The 15,610-nt window shown below is 42.1% G+C and overlaps 1 protein-coding gene across 4 annotated transcripts in view; it reads right to left on the bottom strand.

Annotated features, from left to right (window-relative positions):
- Positions 1-12,643, bottom strand: part of LOC109902511 (histone-lysine N-methyltransferase, H3 lysine-79 specific) — a 30,134-nt gene extending 17,491 nt beyond the window's left edge. The window contains exons 1-10 of one of the 4 annotated variants that reach the window (XM_031786123.1): positions 12,123-12,643; positions 3,792-3,835; positions 3,596-3,670; positions 3,146-3,209; positions 2,738-2,966; positions 2,502-2,596; positions 2,332-2,394; positions 2,182-2,237; positions 1,960-2,042; positions 1,500-1,568 (exon numbers count right to left, since the gene is read on the bottom strand). In XM_031786123.1, the coding sequence (XP_031641983.1) occupies positions 1,500-1,568; positions 1,960-2,042; positions 2,182-2,237; positions 2,332-2,394; positions 2,502-2,596; positions 2,738-2,966; positions 3,146-3,209; positions 3,596-3,670; positions 3,792-3,835; positions 12,123-12,203 (859 nt within the window). In that variant the 5' untranslated portion in view covers positions 12,204-12,643. Of the gene's footprint in view, positions 1-1,499; positions 1,569-1,959; positions 2,043-2,181; positions 2,238-2,331; positions 2,395-2,501; positions 2,597-2,737; positions 2,967-3,145; positions 3,210-3,442; positions 3,565-3,595; positions 3,671-3,791; positions 3,836-12,122 lie in introns of those variants that run through there. The other 3 variants (XM_031786124.1, XM_020498916.2, XM_031786125.1) reach the window with 3 other exon arrangements.
- Positions 12,644-15,610: the final 2,967 nt, after the last annotated feature.

The following is a 15,610-nucleotide window of genomic DNA, read 5'->3' as shown; positions in this document are numbered from 1 at the left end:
GCTCAATAACAGGGATGTTACCAGATAAATAAGCTTTTTGTGCATATGGAACACTTCTGGGATCTTTTATTTCAGCTCATGAAACATGGGACCAACACTTTACAAGTTGCTTTTATGTTTTTGTTCAGTAAAGTTTATAGCGTTTATTTTATGCCTGCTACATTAGGATAGACTATCAGGAACATTTCAACTATGTACTAACCCTAATCCTAACAAGCAGTTGCTTATCAACAGATAGTTTGTTATTGGTATGACCATCTGTAGAGCATCTACAGAAGGACTATCCGGACTATCCAAATAATGTGTGACCCATCATTTTGTGTTCTCCAACTTATAAAAGTTACACATTAATTAAATATTATACATTTTAAAAAGTAGCATTTTGGGTAAACCTTAACATGATGTTGTCATGTTATATCTTGGATACAATTGTTACACTCGTTACGTACACTTCTGTTGTCCATGCTTGCAGAAAGAAAACGCATGCACCGGACAAATTCCCAAATAATACAAGATAAGAAGTTGAAACATACTGAATTGATGTATGTGGTAAACCCTTAAAATGAGTGGATTCGGCTATTTCAGCCACACTTGGTGCTCACAGACATATAAAAATCGAGCTCACAGCCATACAATCTCCATAGACAAACATTGGCAGTAGAATGGCCTTACTGAAGAGCTCAGTGGCTTTCAACGTGGCGCCGTCATAGGATGCCACCTTTACAACAAGTCGGTTCCTCAAATTTCTGCCCTGCTAGAGCTGTCCAGGTCACCTTTAAGTGCTGTTATTGTGAAGTGGAAACGTCTAGGAGCAACAACGACTCAGCCACAAAGCGGTAGGCCACACAAGCTTACAGAACGGGACAGCAGAGTGCTGAAGCTCGTTAACATCGTCGGTCCTCGGTTGCAACACTCACTACCGAGTTCCAAACTGCCTCTGGAAGCAACTTCAGCACATTAACTGTTCGTTGGGAGCTTCATGAAATAGGTTTCCATGGCCGAGTAGCCGCACACAAGCCTAAGATCACTATGCACAATGCCAAGCGAGTGGTGTAAAGAAGAGTGGAGGCTGCTATAGCAGCAAAAGGTGGACCAACTCCATATTAATGCCATAATTGTGGAATGAGATGTTCGACGAGCAGGTGTCCACATACACTGCATGACCAAAGGTATTTCCTCATTTCGGGGTTCCTCTCGATCAGTGAAGGCAACGTCTTATTTGAGCTGGCAGAAACGACAAACACCGGTGTGCAACAAATGTAACCAAGGTTGAACATAGCAACGTCGGAACGTTGCAAGGGAAATGACCCAAGATGCGCTATAATTGATGCTAAATACTTCAACTATGATTAAAAATAAAAAAATGTATGTGCAACTTTTAGTTTTGAATCAGACAGACAGATGTTAATAACATTATCTACATAATTCTGTTGACATTTCTGCAGTTCCATTTCCGGGGTCTGCCCAGAACATAAACTTGTTCCATGATGAAGACTTACCACTCAAGTTTCGACTGTTGATTCTAAAATTTAGAGGTGCAAAAGGTTTTGATGATACAATTTTCGCACCTAAGAGAGAGAAACAAAGATGAACATTTCATGAAGGCACTTCACAAAAGGTTGTTTGAAATTGACAGATTTAAAAGAAAACAACAAACACTGATCAATAATGAGTCCCAGATCAAACCATTGATCTGTGTGTGTCTGCTATACATTATCAATGGTAGCATAGATCATCCTCTCATATCTGTCTTTTAAAAGACGGGGTCATGTGGAGGTCACACAGCTGAGGTGTCAGAGGAAGTGTGTGGAGTTGACACATCTGCCATTAAGCTACAGCATGCATGATTCAGCTGAATCAATAACATATTGAAATGATCCCAGGTTCTTCATTCGCTGTAACAACAATACGGTAGGGTGTCCTTGACACTGGGTAACAAAAGGGCCATTTTCTACCTACCTTCCTTCATGTTAGCAAAGCGCTCCTTCAGCTGGTGATCCACTTCTGGACCAAAGGCAAAGTTGTTCACAAAAATAACACTGCTAGACAAACGGGGAACAGGAGGAAGGGAGGAAGAGGAAGAAAAAGATTTAGAGTTGAAGCTGTGCTGATGTTTCTCTTCATGTTCAGATGTGTGTAAATACACAGTGGTATCATCCAGTGTACATAGAGGTAATGCACCTTGTGTTGGCTATCCTGTCCTTCCATACTTCAGACAGGAAATCCCCCCTCTCCAGCTTTAAAATGAAATAAAGAGGAACATGAGTTGCACATACCCAGGGACAATTTGTGAGTGACACACGTCTGTCATGACAACAGAATACCACATACCGTGTAGTCCCCGTGCTTCTTCCCATACCACTTCATCCACCTCTTAAATTCTTTATCCATAGACTGAAAGGCAAACCGCAAACACTAGTCATTCTAAAAATATGTTCCTTCTCCGTTGACTGACAATCATCAAGATAACCAAGACTCTTAAGCTAGATGTGGGAACTTACCTCAGCATAAGTAGCTGGAATGTCTGCCTTCTCCACACCAAAGTAGTGTTTACAGTTCGTTGCTGCGGCAACCTGCAGCACCACTTGTCCCACCCCTGCAATTACAGATAATTGCGAGTCAAAAATAGCACCAACCCGCTCATTTAGACACATCCCACATCAACACACAGAGACACACATTAAGACTGGTTATCTCATTCAGAAGTAAACATCGACGTTGTAAAACAAACACAGACCACTGCCGAGGTCTACGAAGGTGTCCTCCTCCATCATCTCCATCTCGTTGATGATCTGGGCCACCAGGTCGAAGGAGGTCTCGCCGTACACCTCGGGGGAGAATGGCTCATAGTTGTTGAGCTTCTCGGGGTCCGTGACCGAGTGGTTGTACACCTGCTGCAGGATGTGTCTGAGCAGCCCATTGGACGGCCGCTTGTTCAACTTCAGGGGCGGAGTTGTGCCTTTCCACTGTGACACACATACGGGACAAGAGGTTTAGAATGAGTATATTACATAGCTAGGATATAAACATATTGCTGGGCTCAAGTGAGCTAGGTTTAACCCACGGTGACAATACGTCTACAAGAAAGACGTCTGTTTGAATTAATGTGTGGACAAATAAGTCATCTGGAGATATTCCAACTTACCAGCTGGTGGATGCTGTCAATGGCTCTATTGTATTTGTCACAAAGTCTCTGCATACTCTCGAAGCTGCAGCAACACACATAGAAATAAATAAATAACATCAACATCGTATGACAAGAAACCAACAGCCCATGGCTTTGTTTGTGCTGATGTTTGTCCAGCACCCTGGACACAGGAATGCTAATTGCATATTAGTTTGCCATCCCTCTACGTGACTCCTTCTCATCTCTTTTGGGCTGCCGCCACTGGAAACAAAAATATTCCTAAATTAGCATCGCTGCCATTAATATCTTTATTACCTTCTGGGAATAATTATCCTTCAAATGTGAAGTGGAGGGGAGGTCCATTTGGTTCATACTCTGGATGTCTAAGTGTTATGTTACTATGGTGTTAGACTGTGCTTCAGAACAGCATCATAATCCTCGTTCCTCATCGTCTGACCCTCGGCTCACCTCTTGGTGTCGTAGTCGATGAGGACATAGTTCTCCATGGCCAGCTTAAGGTCTGGGATCTCCTCACACACCCACCTGGGAACAATGGTCAACACATGGTGAGTTCACTTTGATCTAATCTAACTCAGCCAAGAAGTGCAGTCACTCACTGCACCATGCTTTTGAGATTTAGGAGAAAGGTACTATAGTTACTTACCGAATGGTCTCAATGATTTCATGAGCAGCATCGTGGTGTTTGTCCTGGAGACAGAAAGTGAACACAGGAGAAGAGAGATTGAGTACTCTCAGTACAATTTCTTTATGCAAAAAGCATTTCTTGACAGGCAATAAAAAGACTGCCTTACTGCAGTATATAACAGACTGGCAGTAACCAAAAACTAAATACGGATATCCCAAAAAATGTACACAAATATGCTAACAGCTACCAACACGAGTTCAGACAGCCGGGTCAGATAAGGCCAGCAGCACTCAATTACTTAATAATCCACACACAGCGCAAACCATAGTCGTTAGTGTGACGCACTTAGTATGACTGCCAGCATAACAATTCAGGAGACACCACTGAGTGTATCACTGTTATCAAGCTGACATTCTCTAACTGGATGTGGTCTGGGAGACTGTGAGCATGTGAAGCACTATCACTTAGTTTTGTCAGAGCACTGCTGCAGCATGGGAGGAACTGCAGGATTTCAGTCACACTGGCTGCTGGCAGCCTGAGCTGACCCAGTGACCCACTTTCTGTGTCCTGCTCCGGCACAGGGCCTGGGAGGGACGGAGGGTGGGAGTGAGGGAAGAAGGTAGAGAGCAACCTCCAGCCAGCCAGGCCCAGCTGCTTTCAGCTGGATTGGTATTGGCACAGTAGCAGCCTCCAGTTACTAGGCTCAGCGCTTTCCACTCAACAGCGCCACAACTCCCGCCATGGCACCGCTGCCAATAACACCAGGCCTGAGATTATAGCACCACAGAGGGTATGAAATAAAATCTCCCGCCACAAGGAAGGCAAAGCGTTTCACAAGAGGAGCAAACGCTGCTATGAATAGCCTAGTAATGCAACCATCACAGAATACATGCAGCCAAAACAAGGGTTAACGCGCTTGTCCCAGACTGACAGCAGTGTGTGCGGAGGCGGCGAGAGGGGGGTGTTCCTGCCGCTCACACAGACGGCACACAGCAACACCCACTGTGGTGCTAAAAATAAACTCTGGCTAAGAGAAAGAGAGCGTGTGGCACGTGAGATAGGAGCGCTCAGCCAATCCCACACTCTCTCTTCTCCTCCGCTCCTCCTGACCCCCTGCTGTGGGCACACGACGGAACTGATGCAACCACCCACTCCCTCCCTCCCTCTCACGCTCTCTTCACCTCACCATGACACACAGCCGGCCGGGCATAACGCCTGCTTCACTACGCATTACTAATGGCCAATAATCAAATAACTAACCGTGTGCAACAGTGATATCATTACCACAGAGAAAGATAACTGACTCTGTCAAAACCCTTTTCTTCAAAGCGCTGCCTGTCCTAGAACATGGTGACAGGCTTCTAAAGCTTTGGACTATGGTCCAGTGACTTATTGTCCTTATCAGTATCCGTTTTCACCCGCATGTTGTTCAGTAGGTGAGGGAGGCAGGTGGAACTTATACATGCCTGTCTGCTTTATCCTATTCACTGATAACACAGGTCACATGGTTTGTCTAAGGAGTGATTCGCTTGTTACAAAGTTGAACATCAAACACACTTGAGAGGAACACATGAACACCATTAGCTAGGCTATCGAAACACAAACTAGGCAAGATGACATTGATTCAAGTAGTGTCTTATTTAAAGGCATTCTTTAGTTAAAGCACCAAGAAAAAAAAATGAACAAAGGCCTCTGCAGCAGAAGAGGTGTACTTCATATGGAAGCAGTTACAGATGATTTAAATCTGCAGATGGTGACTGGGTGTGTGAGAGAAAGAGTATTCAAGCATGTGGTGGTAACAGCGTCGATGTGGTGAGACACGCAGGCAGCATATATCACAACTCTGTTGTTGTTCACTGCACAACACAAGAGCACAGTGTGCGTTGTTTATCTGTGGGTGAATGGGGCGATTTGGGTTGCACTTCGGGAGTCAGAAGTACTGGAATATGTGTGATGTATCTTTTGTGGTGGAGAGCAGTGGGTGGCATTATTAACACAACTTAATCTGAATAGTGACATATTGCACAGTAACATACTCATGGAAATTAAGTAGTCTGCTCAAGCGTCATTACAGTCCTCTTCCATAGATCAAACTGTGCAAAAATAGCCACAATGAAACATCAAGGGCATGTGATTTGGAGACTCAAGTAGATTCAAGTGTGTTGTAATCCTACTCTTATTTAACGCCCCTTCATGTCCTCAAAGTGCATATTGAGGAATTGTCTAGGTCCTTATTGAAAACAGTGCTGAGACTCCACACATACAGATAATGAGCACTGGCTGCCACGTTACTCAGTACAGGACATGCCTATGATATTTAAGTCTATATTTATGATATCAAGACACTAACTTCGACAGAATAACTGAGGCACCAGCAGCTCTAAACAGTTTGCAAAATGCCCTTTCCTGAGAAGAGGCCAGTCATGCAACAGTGCTCTTATCAGTCTCTGGCGTAATGGAGTGATGTCAGCCGAGTCCAACTTTGGAGGATTGCGTCAGCAGCAGCATTGCCTAGTTCCTGTACTCTGACGTAAAGGAGCGTTACCCAGTGTGACACTACAGGCCCCAAATAGACAACACTCCACCGTGCTGTTCTGAGAAATTCTGCTTCAGGTTATTCATTTTTTTAGCAGTCTTACCACAATTTACTATAAAATGAAAAATACACCTGAAACACATTTGAAGCCACCAGAGAAACCACAACCATTTAATCTGCTTCCATTTCTGTTCTCGCTTATACAATCTGATAAACTTTAGCATTCAGCTAAAGGCATGAATGTTCAAGGCATGCTGCACATGCAAGGTCTAAACACACTCAAATCTGCCAGCAAATGTGTTGTTGGAGTTGTACTAGGGCCCAAACTAGGATAAATATTTTCAACATATGTTCTATCTAGTAAGTCAGACATAGGTTAAAATATTACAGCAGCATGTTGTGCAATTTTTTTTAAAAGTATATTGATGCAAAATCTAAAGAAGCTTGGTAATGGTCCAAGGGCTGGGTGATATGGCCAAAATACCACATCACGGTACAAAAAACATATTGGACGGTTTGATGGTATTTGACAGTATTATATGTTTTGATTAATAAAAGTTCTACATTTACTTTATGAGTAGTGAGTGACCCTAGGGTGTTAACACATACATTCTAAGTGATTTCAAATGGGTCTTTCTCCATTCTGATGGTTTTATACTGTTCAATTCAACTTCAACCAAAATTTATTTTCAGCATTGTCATACATTTCTGCATTTTAGGCACTCATTTGAGATCATTTCCACATTGCTACCTAGGGCTGCACAATATGGGCAAACAATCTAGGCCTTATTTTTAAGCAAATATTTACTTTAGATCAAATTAGATCAAAAAACTTGGGTGAACAGTTGGAATCATGGAAATAGAATGTTTATTCCAATTCTATAGTTAGAATATAAATAGTGGGCATTTTGAATACAGTGTTGTTTTACATGAAAAAAAAGAAAATGCCAGGGAGGAGTTTTTGTGACAGAGTAGGAACCAAAGTGTTGATAAGCGTTAACTTGGGGACCCTATCATTTTTGGCTACATGTAATGTTCTCTCTTAGATTCTTCATGTAGCTAACATTCATGCTTAATGTATTCCTCTTTGATTAAAAAGATACTGTTGCACAAACAAAATATTGATTTAGGTTTACACCATCACTGGTATTATCAGACTGTATTGCTAATTATGTTTGCTCGAATTACATTTGACTCAAGTAGCGAAGTAAACTATAAAAACAGAAGTTACATCACATTTAACAAACAAAACATTCAAATAGCATTATAGAAGGTAAAGTAAAAACCCAAACCGGTCTGGGTATCCATACCGGTATATCGAAAAATACGGTATACCGTCCAACCCTACATGGTGTTAACATCATAAAGAACACTCAGCATTGATTCATTGTTTTTAAATCTACCCAGGATCACCAGTCTGCAAAAGCTTTAAAAAACCCATGGAATGCAGTAGACTATTGTCCACATTCAACCTACCCTACAGGTTTATTCAGTGGCATTTGCATCCAACAACCCAAACGTAGCCTAGTCCTCCATATATTCTTCAAGCTATATAGGCTATTTCTGGATCCCAAAAGAGTTGTAATTAGTATTCAGTCTAACACACCATTGCTGCTGGCTGTTAGTAGTCGCCTCTGCACTAAAACATGTTTGAGTAGACTAAACTCCGTTAGCAATATTGTATTGGATGTTCACGTTTATGTTCGTGACTAGGTTTCAAGTTCAACTCTTTCAGCTAATTCCCTGAATTTGCTGCACTGGTTTCAAAATTGGGATGGATATTTGTGATCAAACAATTTGAGATACAAGTGGGAGTGACATGGGATAGTATATCCCTAATTTTCATTGTTTTCTTGTGACCCAGTGAAAAAGCTAAATATAACCATAGTGGGTGCAGACTTTTGCCATCCACAACTTGCCTTTTGAAACACAAATATAAGGAACTACAGTTATGGGGAATTGTGTAGCGTTCCTTCTATGCAGTTGCAAATTATAGCTTCTGATGTGCTCATTCTTCCTATTGGCACAGAAGGTGCTTTGTCTCATGAGTGCAGGGGTGTAATAATTCATCCAAACAAGTTGCAAAACGGTTCAAGCCCAGTCGCCAGCTATCCCCCAGATTCCCAAAGAGTGTGCAACAATCTTTCTATGCAATAACAGGAACAGTAGATGTCATTAAAGGCAGCGACCACCATGCAGACCCATTTGCATTTGGATTCCAGCTAGCTGACTAAATTCAACTCCATCGTGAAGGAAGTTTCGAATAATCTTTGTGAACTTCAGCTCCGACTACATCTATTCGCCCAAGGTCAATATTTTAAATAAATTATATTATGAAATGCATACCCTGTACCTAAGTTTGTCCTCTGTAGTTGCGTGCCTTTGTTGGCTGGAATTCATACTTTTAATAAAGCGTTAATCAAATACAGCCACTAAATGTTTCCTTGTTGAGATTAATTTGGCACATGTACATTCATGCTGAGTTGCCCCCTTAGAGCAACAGCAATGATGAAACAATAGGTGGTTGTATTTAATCTCAACACCATTGTGTTGAGTTTAGTCAGCTATAGTCCAGCTAGCTACTACAGTGGCTGTAATTTTTATGCACAATATTTTGCTAAACATATCCTCCCCCTTTTTTATAGCTAACATTACTGAAAGTTTTGGCAAAATGAAATGCATACATGAGTTGAATTCCACATATTGCAAATGAGAGGGGGGATTCCAGTAGTTTAAAAAGTACCCAATTGTCATACTTGAGTAAAAGTAAAGATACCTTAATAGAAAATTACTCAAGTAAAAGGGAGTCACCCAGTAAAATACTACTTGAGTAAAAGTCTAAAAGTATTTCATTTGAAATATACTTAAGTATCAAAAGTAAAAATATAAACCATTTCATCACTTCATTAAGTCAGGATTCCTATTTGACTCAGCCATGCCTCCTTGCCCGTCCAACATTTCCTCATCTCCCACCCCTTCTAATGAGACTATCCCCAATGCTTCTCCCTCCTTTTCCCCTGCCCCACAACAAAGTTTCTACCTGCAGGCAGTCACTGAGTCCAAGGTGCTAAAGGAGCTCCTGAAACTTAACCCCCAAAAAACATCTTGGTCAGATGGTTTAGACCATTTCTTCTTTAAGGTTGCTGCCCCTATCATCGCCAAGCCTATATCCAACCTTTTTAACCTGTCTCTCCTCTCTGGGGAGGTTCCCATTGCTTGGAAGGCAGCCAATGTTCATCATTTATTTAAAGAGGGAGATGAGGCTGATCCTAACTGTTATAGGCCTAATCCTATTTTACCCTGTTTATCAAAAGTGTTGGAAAAACTAGCCAATAGTCAACTGACTGGACTTCTTGATGTCTATAGTATTCTCTCTGGTATGCAATCTGGTTTCCACTCAGGGTATAGATGTGTCACTGCAACCTAAAATGTCCTAAATTATGTCACCATTGCCCTTGACACTAAGCAATGTTGTGCTGCTATTTTTATTGACTTGGCCAAAGCTTTTGATACAGTAGTCCATTCCATTCTTGTGGGCTGAGTAGGAGTATTGGTGTCTCTGAGGGATCTGGTTTGCCAACTACCTCTCTCAAAGAGTGCAGTGTATAAAGTCAGAAAATCTGCTCTCAGCCACTGCCAGTCACCAAGGGGGTACCCCAAGGCTCAATCCTAGGCCCCATGCTCTTCTCAATTTTCATCAACAACATAGCTCAGGCAGATGATAGTCCCTCCTAGGATGTTGTGTTAAACGCTCTACAACAAAGCTTTCTTAGTGTCCAACTAATTTTCTTTACCCTTAACCTTGTTCTGAACACCTCCAAAACAAAGGTCATGTGGTTTGGTAGGAAGAATGCCCCTCTCCCCACAGGTGTGATTACTGTGATTTATGTAGTTATGTTGACTCTTGTCGTGATGTGCGTTTTGTCCTATATTTATATTTTTTAAATATAAAAAATTATCCCAGCCCCCGTCCCTGCAGGAGGCCTTTTGCCAGGCTGTCATTGTAAATAAGAATATGTTCTTAACTGACTTGCCTAGTTAAATAAAGATGAAATTAAAACTATCCCTTATATTAGAGAAACCAGGCGGCAAGATTTTTTAATATATATTTTTACATTTATGGATAGTTAGGGGCACACTCCAACACTCAGACATAATTTACAAATGAAGCATGTGTTGAGTGAGTCCACCAAATCAGAAGCAGTAGGGATGAGCAGGGTTGTTTTCTTGATAAGTGTGTGAATTGGACCCTTTCCCTGTTCAGCATTTAAGTACTCCTCAAGTACTTTTGGGTGTCAGGGAAAATGTATAGAGTAAAAAGTACATTATTTTCTTTAGGAATGTAACGCTAGTGGAGTAAAATTAAAAGTTGTCAAAAATATAAATAGTAAAGTACTTAAGTACTTTAACATTACACCACTTGGGGTCTCGCTAAAAACATCCCACAGAGTCTGACCCACACGTAAAAATGATTACTTGCTAGCTAACATAAATACATGGTAAGTAGTTAGCAAAGAAACTTACTGGTAACCAAACCATTTTTATGCATGTGCTAGTAAGTAGGTCAGGTGCTAAAGTTTGCACGCTAGCTAATGTTTGTTAAATGTTTAACGTTACATGCTGACCACACCGCTCGTGTTGCGTGCGTGAACATTGCAAAATAAATATACACATGCATGTTATTCAATCATTGCACCCACACTGCTCACGAGCATCTGCGTCGCCAGCCACTAAAATAGAACTTGGTTCTATTTGTGACACTGCAAGTCCCGCCTCTCCAATCACCTCATTGTTTTTTAGGAGCATATACCCACGTGCCATCTACTCATTGATTTTTAGGACCACATGCCTACATAGGTGATTGAAACAGGAATTGAGGTACACACTCCAGTCAGTAGTGGTAATGCACCTTAAAGTTAGTTGCCAACTGCCATATAAAGTCCAAAGAAGAAGCAGCAGTAGCTGCTTGAAGGAGGAAAGATTACTAGAAACGAACTTGGTTTACCCTTTTATCTGTGGGTTAATTGTCAGGGAAGAGGACTTGTCCATTTCTGGTAAAATAACCATGTTTATCTCAGGACAAATTCGCTAGCAATAGCAAGCTAGCTAAATTGGCAAATATTTCATGCTTTTCGATCTGTCCCCAAATTAATATAGTTGGTTCAGAGTTCGTTTTGATATTTCAACCTGCGTGACTTGATCGCGTCTGTGGGTAGACCAAATCAACATCCGCGCGTTGTACGGGGTCTGGTCAGCATGTTAGACAGAATTATAACGCGAGTCAAATAAAACTGTTAAAGCTAACTTAATGACCTATCGTGGAATGTCAGCTAGACTTATGAAAACGAGGAACCGATGTAGTTAGCTAAGTGTGCAATGTTTCTCGTGTGATTTGTGAAATCCTATCTAATGATTTGTGTACACCACTACAGTAACGTTAATTAGCCTTTTGGTTTTAGGTTCAGTTTGTAGCCACATTAGGTGCCTATCCCACTTAGTGGATGGATAACGTTATACCGTAATGCAATATCTACTTTCACTCCAAGTGCCCATTTGTCGCTTCTGGATAGCTCCTGTATTATCTACACTGTATGCTAACTCAGTGGTGGTACACTGGTGGGCCGTCTGTCTGACCTGCATGTCTTGCCGTGGCTTCGTAAGTAACCTTAGCTAGCAAGCGGATCATTAGCTAGTAGCTACCGTTAGCGAATTATCGTTAGCTAGCAACATTATAGATTAATAAATCCAGTGCTGACTTGGTTGCCCAAGTTATACATTAACTGGCAAATTGTTTGGTCTGATGAAATACTTACGTATACTGGTAACGGCCACGGATAGCCAGCAGCTTCTGCTCCAACCGGCGACTTCAGCTTGAGTTCTAGCTTTTCTCCCATTCTACACTTTCTCCTGCGTTTGCTACGGTGGTAGGCTGGCTATATGCTTGCTAGTTTAGTGAGCTAGCTACTACAATGTGATCATGTTGTCAGAAATAAAATTCTTAACACAATATAAAAAATGGCGATTATTGTAATGGAGTGAAGTAGTGCACGACCCTTGTAGTCCGACGTTCAAATATTTCCGTCTGGTTTTAATACATTTATTTCAAAAATAAATGTTCATGCCGAGCGGCTACTACACCTCGTCCTCGGCAGTACAGCCGCCATCTTGCTCCGCTCGGCGTGAAAAAAAAGGCAAAGCGGCCTCTACCAAAGTGACAAAATCGTCAGGGAGGGGGGACTCAGAGCAGGGGAAGTATACGGTTACCGGGAGTGTACAACCGGATTGTTACATTTCGAACAGTGACCATGACGAAAACAACGAGTCATTATCTTCTGTAAGACTGGGATTTCCCGGGAGCAATAACGGCCAACTGGCGGGAAATACAATTTTACTTGATTACTCACTGTGACAGTGAATTTCGAAAGTAATATTTTTGTTGTTATGGCGCAGAGGGGCAGACCTCGAAGTAGTTTGCGTTCCTTATTTCAGGTTCAGAGGTGGTAATGGATCTTGTACAAGAGACACACTCAATTGGGTGCTATCCCACTTACACCAGTGTTTCAAATGCAGGGTGAGTGGTGGTGGGGAAGGCTCAACCATGGTCCCTGTCAAAGATTACTGTATCTGTGCTGTCACTGCAAATTATGCTAAGAGGTCCAAACCTCTTGATGTTGCTTGACTTTAGGCATTGTAAGGTTCTACACAAATGCCTATAGGCATCCCTCTTCTGCCACCAGTGTAGCGCCCCCCCCCCCCCCCCCACACACACACACACACACACAAGTTGTTGTTGGGGAAAACAGCTAACTTATTATGTTTCTACACATTTTGCCCAAGAGAAATTTGCAGTTTTATAGCTGTGAATCTTGACTTCTTTTCAATTTAAGCTGTGCCATTTACCACCATTGCCATTTTATTTGATCTTTCATTTTAAAAGTCAAAGCTGAGACCAAAGTCTCTTTTCAATATGAGCCCTGTATAGCACCACAATACGTCAAAATACAATAAACACATTGAACTACACATTCGCATACAAGACACAAAAAGCAAAACAATCTTCTGTAAAAAGGTCCCTTAACAACTGTCTGAAATGTCCTAGAGGCACCGATTCCTCCAATTTTAAAGTGCATTGTAGATCATTCTACACACAAAGCTCAAGGAAACCAAAGGCTGATCTACCCAACTTGTCATTTTAAATCTTAACAGTGACGTTAAGTCAGGTTTGTTGAGCAGGGCTTTGTAAACAGAAAGAGCGCAGGTATTCGTTCGATTATAGAACCATCCGATTGTCTCAGTGCAGATGTAATCCATCTATTTTACGAGAACTTGAATACAACAATCATTTATACTGAACAAAAGTATAAACGCAACATGTTTCATGAGCTGAAATAAAAGATCCCAGAAATGTTCCATACGGACAAATAGATTATTTCTCAACTTTGTACAAAAATGTGTTTACATCCCAGTTAGTGAGCATTTCTCCTTTGCCAAGAGAATCCATCCACTTGACAGGTGTGACATATGAAGAAGCTGATTAAACAGCATGATCATTACACAGATGCACCTTGTGCTGGGGACAATCAAATAAATCAAATGTAGTTATAAAGCCCTTTTTACATCAAGCAATGGCAAAGTGCTATACAGAAACCCAGTCTAAAACCCCAAACAGCAAGCAATGCAGATATAGAAGCACAGCGGCTAGGAAAAACTCCCAAGAAAGGAAGGAACCTCGGAAGAAACCTAGAGAGGAACCAGGCTCTGAGGGGTGGGCAGTCCTCTTCTGGCTGCATTGAGTGGAGATTATTATAGTACATGGCCATTACGGCCAGATTGTTCTTCGTGATGACCAGCAGGGTCAAATAATAATCACAGTGGTTGTAGAGGATGCAACAGGTCAGTACTTCAAGTAAATGTCAGTTGGCTTTTCATAGCCAAGCATTCAGAGGTCGAGACCGCAGGTGCAGTAGAGACCGCGTCAAAAACAGCAGTTCCGAGACAAGGTAGCACATCCAGTGAACAGCTCAGTGGTCCATAGCCGCAGGTAGAACAGCTGAAACTGGAACAGCAGCACGACCAGGTGGACTGGGGACAGCTCAGGTCCTCTGGGAGGGAGAGATAGAGCATTCTTAAATTCACACAGGACACTAGATAAGACAGTAGAATTACACAAGATACAACAGACTGACCCTAGCCCCCTGGCACATAGACTATTGCAGCATAGATAATGGAGGCTGAGACGGGAAGGTCGGGGGACACTGTGGTCACGTCCGACGATACCCCCGTGCAGGGTCAACCAGGCATGATATAACCCCACCCACAGCCCCCACACCACTAGAGGGATATCAACAGACCACCAATTTACTACCCCGAGACAAGGCTGAGTAAAGCCCACAAAGATCTCTTCCAACGCATGACCCTGAGGGGCGCAAAACCAGACAGGAAGATCACGTCAGGGACTCAACCCACTCAAGTGACGCATCCCTCCTAGCGACGGCATAGAAAAGCACTAGTAAGCCAGTGACTCAGCCCCGTAATAGGGTCAGATGCAGAAAATCCCAGTGAAGACAGGGGAACCGGCCAGGCAGAGACAGAAAGGGCAGTTCGTCACTCAAGTGCCTTGCCGTTCACCTTCACACCCCTGGGCCAGACTACACTCAATTATCGGACCTACTAAAGAGATGAGTCTTCAGCAAAGACTTAAAGGTTGAGACCGAGTCTGCGTCTCTCACATGGACAGGCAGGCCATTCCATAAAAATTGAGCTCTACAGGAGAAAGTCCTGCCTCCAGCTGTTTGCTTTGAAATTCTAGGGACAATTAGGAGGCCTGCACGTGTAGGTATGTACAACAGGACCAAATTGGTGAGATAGGTAGGAGCAAGCCCTTGTAATGCCTTGTAGGTTAGCAGTGAAACCTTGAAATCATCCCTAGCCTTTACAGGAAGCCAGTGTAGAGAGGCTAGCAGTGCAGTAATATACTTTTTTTTGGTTCTAGTCAAGATTCTAGCAGCCATGTTTAGCACTAGCTGAAGTTTATTTAGTGATTTAGCCGGAGAGTAGAGCATTGCAGTAGTCTAATCTTTAAGTGGAAAAAGCATGGATTATCTTTTCTGCATCATTTTTGGACAAAAAGTTTCAGATTTCTGTAATGTTATGAAGATGGAAAAAAGCTGTCCTTTAAATATTCTTTATGTTTGTCAAAAGAGAGATCAGTGTCCAGAGTAACGCTGAGGTCCTTAACAGTTTTATTTGAGACGACTGTACAACCATCAAGATTGTCATCCACCCGCACATCTTTGTTTCT

Source organism: Oncorhynchus kisutch, linkage group LG13 (genome assembly GCF_002021735.2).
Source record: "Oncorhynchus kisutch isolate 150728-3 linkage group LG13, Okis_V2, whole genome shotgun sequence".
In the NCBI taxonomy this organism is placed as follows: domain Eukaryota; kingdom Metazoa; phylum Chordata; class Actinopteri; order Salmoniformes; family Salmonidae; genus Oncorhynchus; species Oncorhynchus kisutch.
Note: the sequence above shows the minus strand (reverse complement) of the source record. Positions and strands in the feature narration are given on the sequence as shown.